Source organism: Sus scrofa, chromosome 13, assembly GCF_000003025.6.
Source record: "Sus scrofa isolate TJ Tabasco breed Duroc chromosome 13, Sscrofa11.1, whole genome shotgun sequence".
Classification (NCBI taxonomy): domain Eukaryota; kingdom Metazoa; phylum Chordata; class Mammalia; order Artiodactyla; family Suidae; genus Sus; species Sus scrofa.
Genome location: NC_010455.5, coordinates 53,784,452 through 53,809,950, shown reverse-complemented (window position 1 = coordinate 53,809,950; position 25,499 = coordinate 53,784,452). Strand labels below are relative to the sequence as shown.

The 25,499-nt window shown below is 40.0% G+C and overlaps 1 protein-coding gene across 1 annotated transcript in view; it reads left to right on the top strand.

The window, feature by feature from the left end:
• Positions 253-25,499, top strand: part of RYBP (RING1 and YY1 binding protein) — an 85,637-nt gene continuing 60,390 nt past the window's right edge. The window contains exons 1-2 of the mRNA XM_021069217.1: positions 253-482; positions 1,238-1,363. Of these exons, the coding sequence (XP_020924876.1) occupies positions 451-482; positions 1,238-1,363 (158 nt within the window). The 5' untranslated portion in view covers positions 253-450. The remainder of the gene's footprint in view (positions 483-1,237; positions 1,364-25,499) is intronic.

Here is a 25,499-nt window from a genome sequence, read left to right as displayed (position 1 = left end):
GAGCGCGGCCACGTGCGCCCCGCCAGGCTCGCACGCTCCGGCGGGGCCACCGGCAGGCACGCGCCCCCAGCGCGCACACACTCCCGGGCACGCACACCGACGGCCCGGCCCACGTCCGCCACGCCCCGCCCTCCCCCGCGCCCCGCCCCCGCCCTCGCGGCGCCCGCCGCAGATTTCCCATTGGCCGCCCAGCGGGTGACGCGCGGCGCCCGGCCCCGCCCCTCGTCAGTCACTCGGCGGAGGCGGCGCTGGCGGGGACTAGTCTCGTCCGGAGACTGGCAGCGGCGGCGGCGGCGGCGGCGGCGGCGGCCGGAGCTAGAGCCCCAGCGGCTGAGGGCGGGCGGGCGCGGGGGAGGGAGGGGGGCCGGTCCGCGACGACTCCCCGGACGGCGTTTCTCCTCCGAGCGGCGCCGGTTTCTGCTTTGGGGGGGGCGGGGGTACAGCCCATCCATGACCATGGGCGACAAGAAGAGCCCGACCAGGTACCTGCTCCGAGCTGAGGGGGCGGAAGGGGAGGGAGGGCTGGGGGCGGGCGGGGGCCGGCGACGACTAGGCCCCGGAGCCACCCGGGGCGGGGGGAGGCGCTGCTAAGATGGAGATCCGGGGGCGGAGGGAGGCGGCGGCGGCGGGCGGTGGCGGTGGCGGCGGCGGCGGCGGCGGGAGGCGGTGTCGCTCCCGCTCGGGGCCGGCGGCCGTGCGCGCCGCAGCCATGGCGGCTCCTCCTTAGCCGCCCTCCGCCGCCGCCGCCGCCGCCGCCGCCGCCACTCCTCCCAGACAAAGGGAGATTTAACCAGGTGGGGAGGGAGGGAGGGCGCGAGCATGGGAGGGGAGAGGGAAGGAGCCGGCCCACTCCCCGCCGGCGGCCTCGGGCTGCCCCTGCGCGCCCCCTCCAGATCCGGCCCGCGGCTCCCCTCCCGGCCCCCCCAGCCCCACGCTCAAGTCCACAAGTCCGCCCGCTTCCTGCGCCCGCCGCGGCCCTTCCCGGGCGCCGCCGCCGCCTACTGTGCGAGGCTGCACGGCCCGGGCCCAGAGGCTGCAGGGTGCCGTTGGGGGCGCCCCGTCCCTTTCCCCGGTTCCTCCTCGGCCCCGAAAAGAGTGGGTGGGTGGTCGTCCGAGCGAAGTTTCCAGCGCTGGATTCCTGCGAAATTACGACGGCTCACCAGCGCCTGTGTTTTGCTGTCTCCCCTTTTTTCCTGCTCCCTGACTCTTCCCTCCCCTTTCCCTCACTCCTCCGAAGGCCAAAAAGACAAGCAAAACCTGCCGCAGACGAAGGCTTTTGGGATTGTAGCGTCTGCACCTTCAGAAACAGCGCCGAAGCCTTTAAATGCAGCATCTGCGATGTGAGGAAAGGCACCTCCACCAGGTATTTGAGATGTGTTACCTTTTGTTATAAGACTTTTTTTTTTTTTTTTTTTTTTTTAATGTTGGGGAGAGGGTTGTGAGCTCTACTTTTTGCCTTCTTTCCAACTTGTTGATTACGGCTTTTTCTACATTTTTTGGGGGGGTGCGGGGGGAGTAGTTGATGTGTGATTTTGGTTGTGTGTATTTCATGTTGGGTGCAAAGCCTCGTGTTCACAGAATGATTTATGGAAGGGAGTTTTTCCAGGTTTCGTCTTATTTCAAACAGACGCTGTATTTATTTGACACTTGTATCCATTGGCTTTTGGTATTGGCTCCAAAAGAGAAGCAGCTGTACCTTTGCTATGGATTGTAGGACATTAGATCTTTTACTTTTGCCGTGTTCAGAATGTTTTTAATTGGTCTGTCCTGAATTATTTTTCTCTAAGAAATTTGGTGGTGCTTGTACGGTAACATGGTGTACAACGTGGTGGTTGTGTTTTTACTGTCTTGAACTGCAAATGTCTTTTTTTCCTTGCACTTGAAAATAAATGCTGGGGTTAGATAAAGAAAGCGTTTTTTGGAAGACTGAACTGTCAGTTTGTGTGTTTTTTTCTGATTAGCTCCTGAGGAGTGGTGATGGAAGACGGTTTTTGTAAAATGTGAAATAAATACTGTGATTACATTGAAGTTTGTTTTTAAAGCCTTATTAAATGAAAAGAATGTTGAAGGAATTCCTTTTTATTTTGGTGAAGGTAGTAAACCGCATGGTATCAAAACGAGTTGAACTACTGCAGATTTAACATTTAAATATACTTGAATGAAATGTCAAAGCTGATTTTGTAGTCTTCTGGTCATCCGGTATTTGTTTCTGTGATTTTAGTGTTTGAATTTAAACTACTGTTTATGTCATTGAATGGGCAGGAATTGGGGTGTGTGAGTGAGAGAGAGAGAGGGAAGGCAAAACAGAATCAATGAGTTCCTGGTGCATCTTTAAAGTTGATTGCCAAAAATCTCATCAGGTATTTGTTTTTGAATTGGTGGTGGTCCAGCGTGACCGTGCAGTAGTAGTACCTCCACAGTTTTAACTGGACATTGTTCTTTGACTAATGTGTCCTGTTAGAGTTTCATTGCTTTATTTATATTTGGGAATAAATAAGATATTGGGCAATCTGAAGAATATAACCAAGCCACATTTGCGACCTATGAGGCAGCTGTGGGATGAATTGGCCCAATTACTGGAGGAACAGTTCTGTGAATTCCACTAACTAATAATGAGACCTTTGAATAAAAATACTTAAGAAGTAAAAATATTTCCCTATAGGTTGGTTGGTTGTTTTAATTGAAGTATCTTTGATTGACAATGTTGTATTAGTTTCAGGTGTTAAGCAAAGTGATGCGCACACACACACACTTTTTTAGATTCTTTTCCCTTATAGGTTATTAGAAAATATTGAGTAGTTCCCTATGTTATGCAGTAGATCCTGGTTGGTTATCTGCTTTATGTAGAGACGTGTGTATATATTTATCTCAGACTTAATTTATCCTCCATGGTAATTTTCAAAGTAAATTCATACCAATATTTTGTATTATCATAGAACACATTCAGTTAAAATAAAAAACACTTATTGGAAGTTTAATAGATTCTGTTTTGCTCTCTAAAACAGGGAATTCCATCAAATGTCATCAAAGTTGAGAAATGTATTTGTTATTTAAAGCAATAGTGATTGTATTTTATTTATGAGTAATGTTTTTTTACATGTAGAATCCCTCAGAGGCCAAACCTCTTTATTGTGGTTTTGCTTTGAGTGTTACCGTAGATGATGTGCAAGTAAATGGCTAGGAAACTCCTAAGAACTTGAGAACTTTACTGGTGAAGAGAAACTTAAAGCAAATTCAAAAGTTCACATCCGATGTATTGCTGGGAATAATTACAATAAAATACATTTCAGTTTCTACTCTACACATGTAAAAAATCTGACTCATCAGTTTTTTGGAAGCATGATTTTTAAATACTATAGATGTTTAAAAATTTTCAGTCACAGACAACAGTGGAATTCACTTTTAAAAAACATTAGTAATGAAAATATTGCAGGAATAGAATACTCACCTACTATCTTAGGGAGTTTTTTTTTGTTTGTTTGTTTCTTTAGGGCCGCACCTGCGGCATATGGAGGTTTCCAGGCTAGGGGTTGAATTGGAGCTGTAGCCACAGGCCTACGCCACAGCCACAACAACTTGGGATCCAAGCGTCTGTAGCCTACACCACAGCTCATGGCATCGTCAGATTCTTAACCCAGCCAGGCCGGGAATTGAACCAGCGTCCTCATGATTCCTTTCCACTGAGCCATGATGGGAACTTCTTTAAGAGTCTTAATGTCATTTTATGATGTTTGTGGTTGTGTAGAATTTTAACAAACATTTTATTTTATTTTACTATTTTTTGGCTGCCCTGTGGCATGTAGAGTTCTGGGCCAGTGATCATATACAAGCCGCAGTTTCGACCTATGAGGCAGCTGTGGGAACTTTAGATCTTGTAACTCACTTGTGCTGGCCTTGGAATTGAACCTGCATCGCTGGTCCAATTTCACCACATCGGGAATTGATGAACACACATTTTTAAAGACCTGAGAAGTTAAATTCTTAGCAATTCATGATCCTTTTTTTTTTGGTCTTTTTGCTATTTCTTGGGCTGCTCCCGCGGCATATGCAGGTTCCCAGGCTGGGGGGTCTAATCGGAGCTGTAGCCCCCAGCCTACGCCACAGCCACAGCAACGCGGGATCCAAGCCGCGTCTGCAACCTATACCACAGCTCACGGCAACACTGGATCGTTAACCCACTGAGCAAGGGCAGGGACCGAACCCGCAACCTCATGGTTCCTAGTCAGATTCATTAACCACTGCGCCACGACAGAAACTCCCATGATACTTATTTTATATTATTGTCAGTATATTGGTGTGTGAGATCTGTAAGTCTTCATGAAAGATTTTATTCTAGATATTCTATGTCATTTAATTAGAAAGCAAATAACATTTTGGCTTTTTCTTTTTTTTTTTTTTTTTTTGGCTGCACTAAGGGCATTTGGAAGTTCCCAGGTCAGGGATCAGACCTGTGCCACGGCAGTGCCAAAGCAGTGCACACACAGAGTCAGTGCCTCATGCTGCTGCAGTGACAACCCTGCATCCTTAACCACTGCACCGCAGCAGAAACTCTGTTTTCACCTTTCGTAAACTGTGAACGGGTTTCTTAAGGGAGGATGAATTTCATAGGTTTTTGTGCTGTGCTGTCCAGTGTATTAACTGTTGGTTAATTTTTCTGATAGTAGTTATTACTGCTGTGTTTTTTTTTGGCTTTGTAATTTTCTTGATAGCACCAATGTTTGGCATGTGCTGCCTTGTATAGTTTTAATCAGACTTGTTGATGCCAGTGGAAAACTTGTTAGATTTTAGATGCTGGGAAATAGGCAAAATTTTGTAATTTTTAGAATAATTTTTAGATAATAAAAGGACTTCTAACCCCTTGACCAGTATTGAAATTGGGTTTTATTGCTCTGAACTGGTGTTTTGTATTATAACAGCCTCACTGGTGGCTAGCCAATGGTAATTTTGGAGTTCATTCATTTTTTCGTTGTTATTGCCAGTATCTACCTACCAATCAAGCAAGGAAGTCAGCTTTGAATTAGTGGTAGTCCGGTAAGATACAGAAATGTATTTACCTTTTTTTTAAAAAAAAAAATATATATATATATATATTTACCCTTTGAGAATAGATTTGACATTCCTTAATTGATTAGGAAAATATTGCCACTCATCCAGATAACATTTATTAAACTCCTAGGATGTGAAACATTTTGCTCAAAACATCAGAGACAGGAGGGAGATGTTAAAAGGTTGGTAAGATACGTACAGAAATGGCTACAGTCCAAGTTGCCAAGGCTGTAGGAGAGGTATAAATAAAGTGCTATGGGAGGTCTGAGCAGTCTGACTTGGGCATCAATTAGAAGAATTCCCTCTCCCCTCAATTCTTCTGGAGAGGAAGAATTGATTTCTACAAAATTACCTGCCATCTTTCACTGTTATTGCCATGTGTACCAGATAAATTTAATTCTGCAGGTGGAGTCTTGAAAGTGATTCGGAAGGTCTTTTCTTCTTTTCATAGCAGCAGAGAGCAGAATGAAAGGTCAGAGGCTCCAAAGGAATGTATTAAGGGAAGGAGGCAACACTTAATCGGCTACTTGGAGGTTTAGGGGACAGTAGAGATCTTTATTTTGGATGTATTATCAATTTTGTTTTAGTCATCTTTAGTTCTTAAATATACTCCTTTCCCCACCTATACGGCTCCTCTCTCTACCCTTTGCTAGTTGTTATTTTTTTTAATAGCTTTATTGAGACATAATTTACATACCATAAAATTCACCAATTGTATAATTGTGATTCAGTGACTTTTGTAATTTTAAAAAGTTGTACAACCATCACTGCAAACCAATTTTAGGGCATTTCTATCACATTGAATGGTTTCTTTGTGCCAGTTCTGTGATACACTTTTACTGAGTCTTTAACGTTAGCGCATGGAGCAGGCACCTGCAGCTGGAAAAGTTGCCTCCCTGCCATGCTGCTGTATTCTGAGCTTTTCAAGGTAGAAAATAAAGGAATATGTATGGAAGGAGGTGGTGGTGGGGGAGAAATGCTACCTCACTCCTAGGTGATAGCTAAAGTAGTATTTCCCAGCCTGCTTTGCCAGTCTCAGGAAAGAGGATGCTAGCTTTTAAAAGGCAAAAAACCAACAAAACTACAAATTCACAAAATTATCTAACCACCATTCTGCTAAGTTGAAGTTCTTGAGTGTTGGGTAGAGTAACTTCTTAGACTTGGTGATAAATAAAATATATTTTACTTTTGATCCTGTTATATCTGAATGCAGTGATCTCTATTGTAAAATAAAAACTACCTAAACATTGCTACAGCTCTTCATGATAAATGGCTCTTTGATAACAGTGCTGCATTGAATACCCCCCTGCAAATGTACTACATTTAGAACTTATAGACAAGTGAAAGTGAGGAATTTGCTTTAGATGTAGGGTAAGATTGTGTGGCTTAAAAAAAAAGAAGTTGGTACTTAGGATTTGAATGGGAAGTTTTAACTCACTTGTTTTTGTGTAAAACATTTTCCTTGTTCAGGAATTCCCTGATTTTTTGCAGTTGTAATTTTGGACTTTTTCTCCCTTTAAGTTCAGATACTCTCATAACTCAAAAGTCTCTTGAGGAGTTGTGAAGTACCTTAGAAGTTTTAGGGGAAAACACATACTTAGTAAAACGTGAAAGTTTTGGTTTTTGCTGGAAGCATGAGAAGTGCCTCATCTTGTGATACTTTTCAGATAGGAAGACTCCCAGGAAGCAGAGGGGGTGTACAGGCTGGAGCAGAGCCAGGCCCTTTCCCACGAACGGTTCTGGGTCATCCACCACAGTGGTTTTCCTCCTTCAGCCCCATTGGTTTTATTGTAGTGTTTGTCTTTCATGAAATTTCTCCATAAAATACATAGAAAAATTACCTGTCTTCCAAACCATCAAACCTTGTCAAACCTTTCAGCTTTGAAGCTGGTACAAAAGCAGGTACGGTTTTAGAGATCACTCTTCTTACCCAGAAACAGTGATAATTTATTTTGTGTTTACTACTACATTGGACTTAACTGATTTATTGGTACTGACTTGATCTTATGTATACTCGGTGACCTTAAAGTAAATTACCTGGGTAGTTGTGGTTATTTGACAAGTTTTTATTGAGTGCACAGCCATCTGGGCTTTGGGATGTACAGCAGTGGTGTACAGACAGACGAGATCTTTGTTCTCATAGAGCTTAAAGTACCATGGAGAGGAAAAGAAAATAAACATTAAACAAGTGAACAGAAAAATAAGGTAATTTCAGCTGGATACAAGTGCTCTGAGGAAATCACAGCAGGTTAGGGAATTCTGCAGAATGATGAGAACTGGGTGGTAGGGTGGCTGTTTTATAATAAAGACAGTGTTGAGATACACACCTGCCTTTTAGAAAACACTAATGCGGAGTTCCCATTGTGCCTCAGTGGAGACGAATCTGGCTAGTATCCATAAGGACTCAGGTTCCATCTCTGGCCTCACTCAGTGGGTTAAGGATCGATCCTGTGTTGCTGTAAGCTATGGTGTAGGTTGCAGCTCATATCTGATGTTGCTGTGGCTGTGGTGTAGGCTACAGCTCCTATTTGACCCCTTGCCTGGGACAAAAAAAAACAAACACTACTGCTGCTTTCTTTTGGAGCGAGGGGGTAGTTATTTTTGGAGGTTTACCTGTACAATTAGCTTATTTGGCTGGGGACAATTTAGAATTGGAGGCTTTGTGCATATATCTTTTTTTCTTTTTTTTTTTTTGTCTTTTCAGGGCCTCACCCACAGCATATGGAGGTTCCCAGATTAGGGGTTGATTCAGAGCTGTAGCCACTGGCCTATACCACAGCCACAGCAACACCAGATCCGAGCCCTGTCTGCGACCTACACCACAGCTCACAGCAATGCTAGATCTTTACCCGCTGAGCAAGGCCAGGAATTGAAAACACATCCTCATGGATCCTAGTCCTATTTGTTGCTGGTAAGCCATGATGGGAACTCCAGCTTTTTGCATAGACTACTCAACTTTTAGTTGTGTGTTGTAGACTAAATTCCGGCCAGCCATCATGCCGGTAATATCGTATTGCAGTTGACCCTTGAACAAACTGGTGGTTAAGAGCTGCCAGTTCTCACTCCCATGTGCAAAAGTCAAAAATCCAAATAACAGTTGTCCCTTAGTAGCTGAGAAGCATTGGTTCTGGGACGGGCCACGAAATCCTTGTGTGAGTGGACCTGTGCAGTTCAAACCCCTCTTGTTCAAGGGTCAGCTGTTACTAGGATGGGAAGTTTGGTTATATATTATTTTTTCATGCATCATATATTTATAGTGTGCTTCCGTAGATGCTGAAGAAACTCCAAGTGGTTGTAGTTTACCAAAATAGTTGCCAGCACTAATTCAGTTCTTAAGGTCTTTAGGTAATAGCGGGTCTCCAAATGTCTCCTTTACAACTTGAACTAAAAGATTCTACAATCATTGTGACTCTCATTTGATCTTTTGCTCTATTTCCAGGGACTTTTCTTTTTGTGACATCTTTCTTTATGCTTTCTATCACTAACATCCCTCGTTTGTTTGTTTTTGGCCTGTTTATTTATTTTTGACTGCCCTCAGAGCCTGTGGAAGTTCCTGGGCCAGGGATCAAATCCGAACCACAGAAGTGACAACACCAAATCCTTAACTGATAGGCCACCAGGAAACTTCCTGCCTATTTATTTTTAAGTAAACTTTTTAAACAGTGTACATACAGAGGAGTGTACAAATCACAATTATAAAGCTTGACGAACTTTCATAAAGTGAGCATACTTCTGTAACCTGCACCCAGATTAAGAAACATTACCAGGCCTCAGAAGCCCCTTGTACTTCTGCCCATCCCATCCCGATCCTAACTTCTAACATCGCACATGAGTTTTGCCAGGTTTTGAATTTTATTTAAGTGGAGTCATAGAGTATATACACTCCTGGGTCTGGCTTCTTTCTCTTATTGTTAATGTTTGCGAATATCTATGTTGTTGTGAGCGGTACCAGTGCAGTTTTATTCTAAGATTATCTTAGAGCTCAACTTTGCTTGCAGGCCCCAACACATTCTAGGGATAGGATCGCTCTTCAACATCTGTTCATTACCTATACTCTTGAACACAGCCATCTCCCAGCAACAGTATAAATCCACACGTTTATTAGGGGAAAGGAATAAAACCTGATGTGTGGAACTTTCTGGTGTATATGAACAGGGTATACTTTCGCCCCTCACAAGTAGTATTGTTCACCAGTCATTTATATTTCAGGGTATTGGTTAAATAAACAGAGAATTCCTGCTCTCAAGGAACCTACCAAACTTGTTGAAATTTTAAGACCATAAAAAGATGGCCAGTGGTGTGAACGCAATAGTAGGTATGGAACAAATGAGTACCTGGTAGAGACCATAAATGCTTTTTAGAGGAAATAGATAGTCTGTGGGGTATATTGGGCCTTCTTCCCTGAATCTGAGGTTGTATTTTATTTTAACTTATGTGTTTATTTATTGTAATTATTATTTTTTAATAGTATTTCTCCAATACATTTTTTTTTCTACTGTGCAGCATGGTGACCCAGTTACACATACATGTTCGCATTCTGTTTTCTCACATTATCATGCTCCATCATAAGTGACTTGACGTAGTTCCCAGTGAAATCTGAGATTTTTAAATTAGACCTTTTTGATTCTTCAGTGTAGGGTTTATTGTCACAGGTTGATTGATGCAAGTTAGTTTTTTGCCCCCTCCTACCTCATTTTTAACTGTTCACTCTCTTTAGATGTCATCCATACCCTTCCTCTTCTCTTCACAGGCTGGTGATTCCCAGATACTATTTATTACCACCAGTCACCACCCCCATTCATACATACACATGATAAACAGTTCCAACTGGTTCTTGGGCCTCTCCACTTGGACAGCTTAAATTATCTTCTGGTTCTCATTGCCTTTAGGATAGAGTCCAAATCCTGAGCATCACAGGGGGCTTCTGATTTGGGCCCTTTATTTCTTTAGAATTTTTTGGAAGTAGCCTACCATGACCCCATCTGCCCTCCAGAGACAGTATGTTTCATATCAAACAGCTTGATGTTTTCTTAGCATGGACCATGATGTCTCATTTCCATACCTTCACATATTCTTTTCCTCTGGATGTCTTCTGAAATGCCACATTTTCCTTTTGTAACCTGGCTGACTCCTGTTTGTCCTTCTAGATGTCTCAGAAGCCTTACCACCACCCTGCAATCATGTAGACCTCAGCAAAATATTCAGACTGTGTTTTCATTGATTATCTCTGTTATGTTTTCACCGTTTGGGGGGGCATGGTCTTTCTTTTCATACCTTTAATTTTTACAGTGCCAGGCACTTGGCAGGGATTTAGTAAATGTATTTAAAATAGGTGAAGACTGGAAGTTTGAATTGGAGTAACCTTTAAAACTGTTCCAGTTGGGTCTAATACATATTCTTGCTCATTAGGGCTTGTGTCTTGTCTATAAAGTTAATGGATTGAGGAAATTTGTCCTTAAAAAGTAGTAGTCTCATTTTCTGGTTTTGTTTTCTAAACATATTCTAGAAATTAAACACAGACTCACAACCTTGAAGGCCTGGGGCCATGCATTTAAAGTAACCTCCTTGGGGTGATTTTGAGCTTCAGAGCTTTAGCACATTTACTTAAATGACAACTGTGACGGTTTTTAATTCATTTTTTTTTGCCGCCCATTTGGTGACTTTATCAGCCAAAAGTCATGGAAAAGTCTAATAAATCAAAGGATCTGTCACATTGTGCAAAACCGGTTTTTGAGGTGTGATAAATAGCAAGGTGGCTGTTTGTACGATGGTACCTAAAGGCAGTTTAAAATTGGCTACAGAACATTTTGGGTGTTTTTGGAAGTGTTATGCTGTGCTGTCCATCATGCTAAGTTCTTTCTTGTTAACATTACCCATAACTTGTTAGTTGTACCTTGTACATGATGTATATTATTGTTATTTAGATTAGTTACATGTGTTAGGTTGAGGTCTTGACTCATTCTTTTTTTTTTTTGTCTTTTGTCTTTTATCTTTCTAGGGCCACTCCTGAGGCATATGGAGGTTCCCAGGGTAGGGGTCCAGTCGGAGCTGTAGCCGCTGGCCTACGCCAGAGTCACAGCAACACCAGATCTGAGCTGCATCTGAGACCTACACCACAGCTCACTGCAATGGCAACACCGGATCCTTAACCCACTGAGCAAGGCCAGGGATCGAACCTAGAACCTCATGGTTCCTAGTCAGATTCGTTTCCTCTGCGCCATGACGGGAACTCCTCATTCATTTTTTTATTTAGCTGTAATTTCAGTTCTGTGCAATGATTGACACAGACTACAGTGCCAAAGATGAATTCTCAGTAAAGGTATTGCAAATAAACTTTTATGTTACTCAGAAATGATAAATACAGATCTTTCTCAACTTCATCTAAATAACCCACCGTAAGTTGAAAATACTGAAAGTTGAAAATAAATTTAATGCACCTAACTTGCCAGACATCAGACCTTTAGCCTAATCTACCTTAAACATGATCAGAACACTAATAAATAGCTAATTGTTGGACAAAATTATCTAATTATACAAGACCTATTTTATGGTGAAGTGGTGAATATTTTATGTTACTTACTGAATTCTGTACTTGAAAGTGAAAAACAAAATGGTGGTCTGGGTAAGGAATGCTCGTGTCTATCAGTTGTTTGCTCTTGTGATTCACTGGCTGACTGGGAGCCAGGCATCTCCCCACCATCACCAGAGAGGATTATACCACATATCTTTTCTTTTCTTTTTTTTTTTTGCCTTTTTGCCTTTTCTACGGTCGCTCCCCCGGCATATGGAGGTTCCCAGGCTAGGGGTCCAGTCAGAGCTGCAGCCGCTGGCCTACGCCAGAGCCACAGCAACGCAGGATCTAAGCCGCGTCTGCGACCTACACCACAGCTCACAGCAACGCCGGATCCTTAACCCACTGAGCAAGGCCAGGGATCGAACCTGCAACCTCATGGTTCCTAGTCAGATTCGTTAGCCACTGCACCACGACGGGAACTCCTATACCACATATCTTTAGCCCGTGGAAAGATTAAAATTCAACATTTTTTTTTTCTTTTTTTTTTTTTTAGAGCTGCACCGGTAGCCTATGGCGGTTCCCAGGCTAGGGGTTGAATTGGAGCTGTAGCTGCAGCCTAGGCCACAGCAAAGCGGAATCTGAGCCACATCTGCAACCTACACCATAACTCACAGCAATGCCGGATCCTTAACCCACTGAGTGAGGCCAGGAATTGAACTTGCATCCTCATGGATACAAGGATCCTCATGGATCCTCAGATTCATTTCTGCTGAGCGATGACAGGAATTCCAAAATTCAAAATTTGAAGTGTAGTTTCTATTGACTAATGCCGCGTTATGAAGTTGAAAAATCTTAGGTTGAACCATTGTAAGTTAGACCATCTGTAGTTGAAATCACAAGGTAAACAAGTGAAATTTTTACTTTTAAATATGATTAGATCTTTATTCCTTCTCTCCTCCTTCTTGACAGTTTAGAAAAATCTATTTAAATTATCCTTTGGTTGGGAAAAGAAAGGCTATGTAAAAAAAAAAACAACAAAATTTTTTCAAAACATTTTTCTCTGTAAGATCGTTAACAATACAATTGAAGATGAAACTGATAGTCTTGGGAGGGAAAAGAAATTAACAGTGACGTAGGATGTCAGTTTCATCAGATATTAGGTCTTAAAACAAAGTTCATGGTGGTTAGTCAGAGGGAGAAAAACCTGGTGACTGCTTTCTAAGAACAGATCAGATTTTATATGTAGGCTATGAATTTTATGCACTATTTTCACTCTATTACAGATATAAAAATTGTGTCAGTAAGTGCTTCAGGAATATTCAAGGTGGCAAGGAATAGGAATTCAACTTAGACTACCTCAAATCAAATTAAAACAAATGAGTTTACTGGCCCACATAGCCAATAATGAGAAGGATACCCTTTGAACTCAGAATCAAAGGAGGAATTGCAGGAATTAATCACTTGCCCAATTCCTGGACCATTCTTTGTTGGCTAGACAGTGGGATACTGTGATTAGTAAAGCTTAAGTGCCTGCCTCCTCTGTTATTTGAGGGGAGAGCCAGATAGAGAGGAGAATAGCTACTGTAGTTTAGTATCCTGGCTTTGTTGCTGGGCTCATAGTCATGATATGTTCAGTTCTAGTTTCAAACTATAATGAACTCCTTGAAGGCAGGAGGTCTGGTTATCAGGTATTTAAACCAGCACCTTGTAAACTTTTTATCATATATAGATAAAAGGAAAGAAAGATTACCAGTGAACACTGGTAAAATTTAAAAACATTGATATTCTGTAGGTGTATTTATTTCCTTTATTGTTGTATATGATCGCTGATTTTTTTGCCTTTTAATTATGAAGGTAATTCTTACTATACAAACTTGGGGACAAAACAGAAAACCAAACCAAACACGGTTCACCCATTATCCTGTCATTCAGAATTGTTTTTATTTATTTATTTATTCACTGGATCACAAATATTTGAGTAACTGTAGGTGCCATGTTTTTAATGTGCTAGTTCATTAAATTTTCAAAAATGATGTAGACTGTAGTTCCATGTGGGAATAGGAACATGAGATAGTATGTAATATGAAACAAATCCAGTTTCTTACTGGAAAGACATATTCTAACCTAGTTTTACATGGTTCATTTTGGATTCTTCTAGGGGCAAATATTTTGTAAACGCTTCATGGTTTTAGGATTTCTGTTTATAGAAAATAAAGTTAAAATCCAATTTTCAGTTTTCTTTGTAGGTTTTTCTAATTTGGGGAAAAATGAAAATCATTGGTTTCTTGCTACTGTTTGTAGGGGAATTAACTTTGCCCAAATCCTTTATTAAAGAACACTTGAGTATACAAGGCAACCCAGATTAAATGTTTTTATACTAAATTTATTTAGAGTGATGGTTCTCAAAATTTTAGCATGCATCAGAATTACCTGGAAGCCTTGTAAAACACATTGATGGGGGTCACCTGAGAATTTGCTTTTTTTTTTTTTTGCTTTTAGGAGCTGCACCCATGGCATGTCATGTGGAGGTTCCCAGGCTAGGGGTCTAATCGAAGCTGCAGCTGCTGGCCCACACCGCAGCCACAGCAATGCAGGATCTGAGCCATGTCTGTGACCAACACCACAGCTCAGGGCAACACTGGATCCTTGACCCACTGATCGAGGCCAGGGATCGAACCCAAAACCTCAAAGTTCCTAGTGATTTGTTTTCCGCTGCTTCATGACGGGAACTCCAAGAATTTGCATTTCTTATAAATTCCTACGTGATGCTGATGCTGCTAGTCTGGGGAGTACACTTTGAAAACTAGTTTAGGTGACCTTAAATTCTCCTTTAAAGAGAAGCCAGCCAGGCTTTGTCATGAAACTGAAGATAGGTTTTGATGCTTATAATGGCATTTCAGAGTGAACTTAAGAGAGGTAAGTGATCGACATTCTAGGAACCATGTTTCTAATCCAAAGCTGGCATTAGAGGTGATTCCGTAATTAATAAATACATTGTGTGAAGTATAGGAATATTGGTAAATTGGGGGACCATTTCAGCTAAACTTGATTTTTACATTCTAAATCAGCTATTATTGGGAGTTCCTGTTGAGGCTCAGTGGAAATGAATCTGATTAGCATCCGTGAGGATGAAGATTTGATCCCTGACCTTGCTCAGTGGGTTAAGGATCCGGTGATACCGTGAGCTGTAGTGTGGGTCGCAGACACAGCTCAGATCTGGCGTTGCGGTGGCTGTGGTGTAGGCCAGCGGTACAGCTCTGATTAGACCCCTAGCCTGGAAACTTCCATATGCTCTGGGTGCAGCCCTAAAAAGACAAAAAAAAGTAAAAATCAGCTATTATCTAGCACTGCCAACAATTTGGTTGAATTTTGGATATATTTATTTTAAAAACTTACTTTTTTGCAGCAAATGTTAGAACCATATCTTTTTTTTTTTTTTTTTGTCTTTGTTGTTGTTGTTGCTATTTCTTGGGCCGCTCCCGTGGCATATGGAGGTTCCCAGGCTAGGGGTTGAATCGGAGCTGTAGCCCCAGACCTACGCCAGAGCCACAGCAACGCGGGATCCGAGCCGCGTCTGTGACCTACACCACAGCTCACGGCAACGCCGGATCGTTAACCCACTGAGCAAGGGCAGGGACCGAACCCGCAACCTCATGGTTCCTAGTCGGATTCGTTAACCACTGCGCCACGACGGGAACTCCAGAACCATATCTTAAAAATCAGTAAACCAATCTTCTAGTAAAATGTTGGCAGAGACCATGAATAGGTAATTCATGAAAGAACTACAAACTAAGTTAGGAAAGTGAGAAATGTGTAGTATTATTCAGATAAACACAGAACAAGGTAACATTTTTTGGAAGTCAGAAATTAAAGATAAAAAAAATTTAGTGAGGCTGGAAGGTGGGCATTCTCACAGACCATTAAGGGATGGCGTGTAAAAAAGATTTAAAATTTCTGAAGGCCATTATGGCAGTTGGTATCAATTACTTTAAAATATTTTGTGTCCTGGGAGTTTCCCATTGTGGCTCAGTGGTTAACAAACCCTACTAGTATCCATGAGGACGTGGGTTTGATCCCTGGCCTCGCTCATGTTAAGGATCCATCGTTGCTGTGAGTTGTGGTGTAGGTCTCAGACTAGGCTTGGATCTGGCGTTACTGTGGCTGTGGGTGGCTTAGGCTGGCATCTGTAGCTCCGATTTGATGCCTAGCCTGGGAACTTCCATATGCCACAGGTGCAACCCTAAAAAGACAAAAAAAAAAAAAAAATTGTGTCCTGATACCCAACAATTTAATTTCTAAGAATTTGTGTGATCTGCATGTAAAAATTTCTGTGTATATATATTAATTGCATTGTTATTATAACAAAAGAAATCAGCAAGGAATTGTTAAAAACTATGGAATAGCCATGAATATTTTGCAGCTCTTAAAAATGTTTTGAGGAGTTCCCGTCGTGGCGCAGTGATTAACAAATCCGACTAGGAACCATGAGGTTGCGGGTTCGGTCCCTGCCCTTGCTCAGTGGGTTGACGATCCGGCGTTGCCGTGAGCTGTGGTGTAGGTTGCAGACGCGGCTGGGATCCTGCGTTGCTGTGGCTCTGGCGTAGGTCTGGGGCTACAGCTCCGATTCAACCCCTAGCCTGGGAACCTCCATATGCCGCGGGAGCGGCCCAAGAAATAGCAACAACAACAACAAAAGACAAAAAGACAAAAGACAAAAAAAAAAAAAAAAAATGTTTTGAGATTTTTCATATACTGGTGGTAGGAATGTAGAATGGCACAACTACTCTGGAAAATAGTTTGGCCAGTTTTTTTTTTTTTTTTTTTTTTTTTTAGACGAAACTTAACATATGATCTAGGAATTTCACTACTGGGCATTTATCCCAGGAAAATGAAGAGTTACATTCACACAAAATCTGTTCACAAGGTTCATGACAGCTTTACTTGGAGTAGCCTAAAACTGGAAACAGAAAAGTCCTTCAGTATGTGAATGGTATATCCATACCATGGACTACTACTCAGCAATTTAAAAGGAACAGACTGTTGATACACACAACTGGCATGGATCTCAGGGGCCCTTATGCTGAGTTGAAAAAAAACTGAACTCTAAAGGTCACATATTGTAGGATACCATTAACATTCTTGAAATGACAGAATTACAGAACAGATTAGTGGTTGTCAGGGGTTAGGGCTGGTGAGGAAGGGAGGGAGTGGGTGTGATTATAAAGGGGTAGAAAGAGGGAGATCTTTGTGGTGATGAAATAGATCTGAATCTTGATTATAGTGAAAGTTTCATGAATCAGGCATAGAACTATTTGTACAAATTATGTCAATATTAAATTTCCTGGCTTTGATTTTTATAGTATACTAGAATCAAAAAGATGCAATTTGAGGGAAATTGGGTTGTGTGGAACCTTGTACTTTTTTTTTTGCACTTTCCTGTGAATCTATAATTATTTCAAAGTAAAAATTTGAGAAAAATTTTAGAAATATGTAATAAAAGAAAATGCTCTTAATATATTAGAAAAAAGCTACAAAATGATAAAATGATCCCACTTTAAGTAATATTTCATACCATTTCATCTGATATGTATACCTAGAATTATGACTGATCAAAATAGTCTCCTTAGCAGATAATGGTTTTTTTTGTGTGTGTGTACTTTTCTGTAATTTCTGTAGTGTGGATGAGTTAGTATCACTTGTACTCAGCAGAAAACATTTTTTAATAGGAAATTTAAAAAAAATGATCTAATTGTGGAATATTGAACTTTTTTTAGATTATGGCAATTTAAAGGTTTTTTTTTTTCCTTTTTCCTTTTACTGCTGCTCCTATGGCGTATGTAAGTTCGTGGGCCAGGGGTTGAATTGGAGCTGCAGTTGAGGCCTGTGCCACAGAAACAGCAACATCTAGATCTGAGCTGCATCTGCGACCTGTGCTGCAGCTTGTGGCAATGCTAGATCCTTAACCTTCAGTAGGTTAAGAGAGGCCAGGGATCAAACCCTTATCCCCCTGAACACTGTTGAGTTTTTAACCTGCTGAGCCACAACGGGAATTCCTGAAGTTTTGTTTATATTGGTTGCACTTGGTATTAAAATAGCTGTTAAGATTGGAAGGTATTTGTACTCTAAAACATTATGTTTTTAAATTTAAAATTGTTTTGTGTCCTTTAATTTACAAAATCCTGTATGATATTCTGAATTAGTGTTGTCCAGTATATGTATTATAAGCCGCATGTAATTTTAAACTTTCTAGAAGTGATAGTAAGAAAGTAAAAAAAAGCAGATGAAATTACTTTAGAATATATTTTATTTGATTATATCCAAATAACTATCATTTCAACTTGCTTGATTTTTTTAATTTTTTTTTAATGGCCACACCTTCAGGATATGGATGTTCCTGGGCCAGGGATTGGATTGAACCTGAGCGACAGCTGTGGCAACGCCATTTACACACTGTACTGGGCTGGGATGAAACCCACACCTCCGCAGTGACCAGAGCTGCAGTTGGATCCATAACTCCTATCATTTCAACTTGTAATTAATGTAAAATTTCAGTGAGATGCTTTACATTCTTTTTTTCATACTGTCTTCAAAATCTAGTGTGCATTTTCCAATTATAATACAAGTCAGTTCAGGCTAGCCACATTTCCAGTGATCAGTAGCCACATGTGCCTAATGGCTACCATATTGAAAAGTAGTTGCAGTAATAGTTGAGAGTCAAGGCTTTGGTGTCAGACCTAAGTTTGAGTAACATACCAGCTCTGTCATTTGCAGACTTTGTAAACTTGGGTATATAACTTTAACTTTTGCTTTAGTTTTTCAGTTATGGATGATAATTTCTTTTTTTTTGGTCTTTTTTTGTTATTTCTTGGGCCACTCCCGCGGCATATGGAGGTTCCCAGGCTAGGGGTCTAATCGGAGCTGTAGCCCCAGACCTACGCCAGAGCCACAGCAACGCAGGATCCGAGCCGCGTCTGTGACCTACACCACAGCTCACGGCAACGCCGGATCATCAACCCACTGAGCAAGGGCAGGGACCGAACCCGCAACCTCATAGTTCCTAGTCGGATTTGTTAACCACTGCACCACGACGGGAACTCCATGGATGATAATTTCTCCGTAGAAGTATTCTGAGGATTAAGTGAGTGAATCTGGATAGTATACTTGGCACAGGACCTGGCACAGAATACATAATATAAACAATAAATATATAACTGTTGGCAATGTTGTTACTTCAGTAGTTTATGTTATTAAATTGAATGACTAAATCATTCTAAAGGTGCGACTGACTTCTTAATGATAATGCTAGTGAATAAATATATAAGAAGTATATGCGATAACCTTTGTTTTCCAGAATGAAAGTTTTAGGCCCTAACTATTATGACTGAATAAATGGACAAATATTTGAGCACTCATGTATAAAATATTGCACTAGGCACTCGAACATTAAGACTGTAAAGTCCTAAGATGATATCCTCAAGTACTATGTTTGCATCGTACTTTATAACATTTTGCATACCAGTTTTACATCTGTTTTCCCAGTGTAAAACTCAAAGCAATCCGAAGAGGTAGTTTTTATTCCAGTTTTCATAGTTGAAGAAGTTGAGGCTCAGAAAAGTAAAGTAACTTGTTTGGATTCTACTCAGAATAGAAGAGATAGAAAAATTACTTAATTAAATGGACAAATTAATATGGTATCAAAGTGTTTTAACTGTATTTTTCTAATTTTTTTTTCCCCTTCTACCTTTGATCTCAGGGAAGAAAATAGCCCTCTCTTTAAATTTAAATTAGGAGAAGTGATACTATAATGTCAGTCAAATAGCTACCTAGCTCAGAATTATCCTGCCATTATTAGCCTAGGAAGATCACCTATGATGTAAAAAAAAAGTTAACATAAACCTGTGATGTGTTTTGCTTGTTGTGATGTTTCCCTTTGTTGAATGTTTCTCATTCTGTCTCTTGGTTTAATATACCCAAAAAGTGGGCTAAGAGTATGTTCTAAATCTTGACTGCCTTAAAATCAGATTCTTTGAAGTACTCTTTGTTGCCTGCCTTATTCAGAAAATTACACATTTCTTTGGAAGAACATTTCATGCCACCGCTAAAGTCAGTGGTAAGAGGCAGTGAGTTTGTGAATGATTGACTTTTCCCAATGCAGTGGTGCACCAGAAGGCAGTCATCTCCTGAGCAGAGTCAAATGGAGCATGTGTCATTAGGTGTTCAGTCTCTCTGTTCTAATATGTAAATTCTTCTTTCACTCTATGCATTGCTGACCTTATTTCTGGTTTCTTCCGTTAAGAAAATTGAGGGAGTCACAGGATATCCAGTTTGTTGTTGGGTGCTCTGGGACAAAAATGTGTAACAATGAACTGTCAGCTCATCTTGACAACTACTTCTGGTGTGCATTATCGAAGCATATTTATAAGGAAGTGAATTATATTTTGGTGCCTAGGACAGGAGTAATGGTAGAGGGAGGTTCTACCCCTTGGTTTTCTCTATACCTTTTTTCAGATATATTTCCTTTGGCTCAGCATGAGTTGCCTGACTGCCTTTCTGTATAACCTATACTATAAGTTGAGAACTAAATTCTACACAGAGAACCCATTAGAATCCCATATGAAGGACTTAATCATTTCTGATCTTGGTGATCCTTAAGATATGAAGTTCTAATTTTTTTTTTCCCCCTTTTTCTTTATTGAAGAGTTGTCAGGATTGTGGAATGTGGCCAGCCTAATTGGCTTTGGGGATGAAATTTGATGTAATATAATCATATTTCAAAGATTGCTATTTTGGCAGGGGCAGTCTTAATGCCTATGATTTCTTAAAAGTTTCAATTCTGCTACTGCAGTTACATTGTGTAAAAGCTTTAAAAATAACATATTGCTGGAGTTCCCCTCGTGGGGCAGTGGTTAACGAATCCGACTAGGAACCATGAAGTTGAGGGTTCGAGCCCTGGCTGGCCTCGCTCATTGGGCTAAGGATCTGGCATTGCCGTGAGCTGTGGTGTAGATTGCAGACATGGCTCGGATCCTGCATTGCTGGGGCCCTGGCGTAAGCTGACGGCTTTAGGTCCGATATTAAACCCCTAGCCATGGGTGTGGCACTGGGAAAGACAAAAAATAAATAAAAATAATGCATTGTAAAATATACATGTTCAGATTTGTGTGCTAGGTTGGATTATAAAACTGTGGGTTGCAGTTAACACTTGAAATTCCCTGAAATTCACACAACTAGATTTGTTTTCTCCAGTTCTGAAATAGCGTAATTTCTGTCAGTTTTGGTAGTTTATGGAGTTCTCATTATGGCTAAATGGGTTAAGACTCCTCCTAGTATCTACGGGCATGCGGGTTTTATCCCTGGCCTCGCTCATTGGGTTAAGGATCTGGCGTTGCCATAAGCTGCAACATAGGTCTCAGATGTGGCTTGGATGGGGCTTAGACCGGCAGCTGCAGCTCAGATTAGACCCTTAGCCTGGGAACTTCCATATGCCGCAGGTGTGGCCATAAAAAGCACCCCCCCCAAAAAAAAGTTAGCTTATAATATAATAATAAAATGACTCATGTATCATGATGCCAAGTTACTTGTCTTAAAATATATGGAAAGTAATGTATTCGTAGTGTCTTATCCTCCTCCACTCCCAAGATTATGCTTTCTCTATTATAACATTTTGGCATTGTTGAGTTGATATGTAGCTGAATACTTACCTTTTTAAAGTTGTAGTTAATCTTTTTATGTTGAAATTCTTTATTTATGGGTAAACATATCCTTGTCCCTGATTTTTCCAAAAGAAATGACCAAAACACTAGATTCAGTTAGCTCCTGTTAAGGATTTTTAAGATAATAGGCTTCCCATCAGAACACTTGATATGGAAGATGAGGGGTTTTTTGTTGTTGTTTTTTGTTTTTTAAAGTACCAACAGGTGTACTGCGGCCCTAGGGGTATTCTTACTTAGTCTCTGTTATATCATTTAATTAAAAGAATGTTTCTGATGCCTTTTTTTTTTGTTTTTTTAGTTTATATTTTTGAAATAGTTAATACTTTATCATGCCTCAAAGCAAAGCTTGGTTCTAATAGAACAGCTATACATTGGACATTTTTCATGCTTAGCATTTATTGGACAGCTATTTATTGAGTGAGTTAGGTGCTGTAAGTGTAACACAGATCTGAAAGGAGCTTCATTTAGAGAGAACAGGAAGAACAGTGGGATACAACTCCTCAGAGGCTTTGGTCAGTTCTGCACCCCACCAATAATAATGCTGATAAGGGGTAACATTTAATGGGCATTTACTATAGAGCAAGCATAGTATTAAGATTTCAGGCATTGTCTCATTTTATCCTTACAAGGCTATGATGTACATGTAGATATATCCCCCCATTTTACAGATAATGAAATGGAGAGGTTACATACCTAGCCAAGGTTTAAATAATACAGTTAAATTTGACTTGGATCTTCCAATATCACAAGGTTTCCTATTGTTTCTATTTAATCTTGTCTGAAAATGGTACTGCATCTATACAGCCATTCAGTCCATATATTGTCAATTTAGACACTCAGCCATAGCAATCAGATAACAAAATTTTGTTGATTTATTCCTCCTGTATTTCTGTTGTTAGTACCTCAATTTAATTCCTGATCATTTTGGTTTTTTTATTTCAGTATGAACTTAATTAATCACAAGTCTTACATAGTTTAGATCTGTACTTGGACCACTGTGTTAGCCTTGAAACTTGTCAAGTAGGTGATACCTTCAGAAAACATTCAGCTCATGCAGCTTGTCTGCTTAGAGTCCTTAGTTGCTGCCTTGTTTGTTGCCCAAGGAGGTATTCCCTTGTTTCCTTAAACATGACATGCAAGGCTCACCTTGGTTGGGCTCTGTCCCACCCATCAGCTCATCCATGCCATATCTTAGGTCAATCTTAGTGTTCCCTCAACATGTTCTTTCATGCCACTGTGCTGCCTGATCTCATGCTACCTGAGAAATGCCACTTTCTGCTTAAAGACCCAGCTCATGTCAGCTTTGGAAAAACCTCCCTTGATTCTATTCTATGGTCATTGAAGCATTTTGTGTGCATTCTCCAGCATTCCATAGCATCATTTTTTATTGGAATTTCTTTTTTGCGTTTGTTGGCCCAAATTTACGTTTGCAGCACTTGTGGGCAGGCTCAGTGACATACTGATTTATCTTCAGAGGCAGGGTTCTCTATGCTGCTGCTTTTTGTACTCTTCATTATAACTTTAGAGTGTAATCCATTCTCATCTCTTACTTAAAATCTTATTTCCTTTTTAAAATAATTGTGTCATGTATTGGTTAACCCTCTCTGTAAAGATGTGTCCATTAAAAAAAAAAACCCTTGGTAAAATGACTTGGAAATAACTTCCTCTAATTTTACTCTTTGCATAGTCTGTTGTTACTCTTAGGATAGGTCCCTTGATAATCTCTCTTTCAAGTTTATACCTGCTTTTCTGCTCACAGCTGAGACAGCAGTTGATTGCAAAATAGAATTCTTCTGAAGCAATATCTGTTTTAAAAAAGTGATCCTTCTCAGAAGAACTCCCAAAGAATGCCTTTCTCTTTAATTTCATCCTGTTCTCTGCTTGCTGGCTTAAAGTTTTAGAAACAGAGCTGTCCTGAAAGGTTTATAAAAGACAGTGAGTAGAGGGTCTAGGCGAAGGATATGGCTCAAGGAGGAAAAGGTGGGTTAAAATCGACAGGATCATGTTCTTAGTAATTTTGCAGCTACATAGGACTCAGTGATTGTAATTAAGCAAAAAAGATCTTCAAGAGGTGGGCTAGAGAATTTTTTGAACTGTTTAGTAATTTAGGTATATTGGGATTTTACCAATTTTTTTTCAGGAGTCAAGTTCTAGATATTTCCCTTTCATCTGGTACTGTTTTATAAATGAAGCCTCTTGTTAGTATTTTCAAACTTTTTAACCTAATAATGAATTTCATGAGAGAAGATAATTTTTCCTGATGAATTGGGATGTTTTGGTAGAAAAGAGAATTGGTTAAATTTTAAATTAATCTATTAGCTATTAATAAGCACTTAACAACTGGAGCATGAATTTTGAGATAAATAAATCCTCAGTGAAAAATATAAGGTTTCCACATAGCTGTTCATGTGGAAACTTATAAAGTCAATATCTAATTTTAAAAAATATTTACAAGCAGGAAATGTCCCATACACAGTTGAATAAATCTAGTACACAGCAACTAGGTTAATCAGTAGATGGGAAAACTTGCTAAATCACAGTTCAATTAGAGTTAATCCTAATATTTAATTAATTTATGCTAACCTGAATCTTTGAAATTCTCCTGTGGTTTTAAATGGTGTATTTTCAGAATTAATTTTGTTCATAACGTGCTCACAGAAAGTTAGTGTGAGGATATTTTTTTTGTTTGTTTTTCTCAGTGACCAGTATTATCTTTAAAATATGCTTTTTTAGTTTTGTTATCACTGGAAGTTTTTTTTCCAGTTGAATGGTTTTTATTCAAGTAAATAGGTCTGAATTATCTTCCCATCCCCCTTTCCTTTATCCAGACTCTATAGTTTTATATGAAATGCTTTAGAAATTTTTGCCTGTAACTTTTTGTTCAGCTGTCTTGTTTAAAAAGTAAAATTGAAATTTACAGTAGTTTTTATTCTCCACGTTCTTAGTAATAGGCAGTGTGGTGAAGTGGAAAACCTTTTTAACTCTAATATAATGACAAATATATCTTGGATTTTCTTTCTTTCTTTTTTTTTTTTTTTTTTTTTGGTCTCTTTGTTTTAGGGCCGCGCCAGTGGCATGTGGAGGTTCCTAGGCTAGGGGTCGAATCCAAGCTATAGCTGCCAGCCTGTGCCATAGCCACCGCAATGCAGGATCTGAGCCGTGTCTGCGACCTAAACCACAGTACACGGCAAAGCCAGGTATCCTCGTGGATACTGGCTGCATTCGTTAACCACTGAGCCACAATCGGAACTCCATATCTTGGATATTTTTATGTCATTTTAACTTTTTTAGCCTTAATGCTAGTAATGAGATTTTCAAGAGATCACAGCTGAACATCTTTGACTTTATGATGGTCTCTACTATTATGAATTTCATTTTTAAACTTTCTTTATGTAATTGAGTAAAGCTGTCTGGATTGTAGACAGTAAGATGTTGTATGTGGTTTACTTGTGATCTTGATATTTTTCTCCTTTGAAGAATAGGCTCTTGGACTTAAGAATTGTTCTTTAGAGTCAAAATATTTGTAGTGTGCAGATAAATCATACTTTTTCTGTAGTTCTGTTCTTGAGGATGCAGTTGACCTTCAGTTTAGCACATATTTGTGGAATACATTTTATTGTCTGTGAATTGAACACATTTTTAATTATTTCCACTGGCCATATTTAGAATCAGAGAAACCAATATTCTTGGCCTTGCCTGTTTCTGCTTTACACAATGAAGCAAAGTTAGAGTGATGAATGTGGAGTTATTAGTGCCAGTTTCCAGTTGTCATATATGATTCAGAATTTCCTCATTTAAACCTCAAATTCGTTTTGATCATTAGCTCCAATATTTTTATCACCCCCACTTAAAAACAAACAGAAAAATCCCCAAACAAATAAATAAAACAAAACCCTAGAATTAGATCAAAAAAGACTTTTGGCAAATGGAAATTAACTTACTTTTCTTTCCTCACCTCTGGCTTTTCTAGACTCAAAGATTCCAAAAGTAGGCGAAGAAGTCCCACGACTCCCTCTTTCCAGCCCCATGAAAAATTTTAGATGACATGAAACAAGGAAGAGCTCACTTAGATAACTGATAGATGACTTGAAACAAGGAAGAGCTCACTAGATAACTGACCTTTGAGTAAATTTAGCCTGACTATGTTTCATTCCTTTCATATCTTTTTTTGTGTTGGACATAAAAACATTTGGACCAGAAACTGGTATGGAAATAAGGAAGAGTAG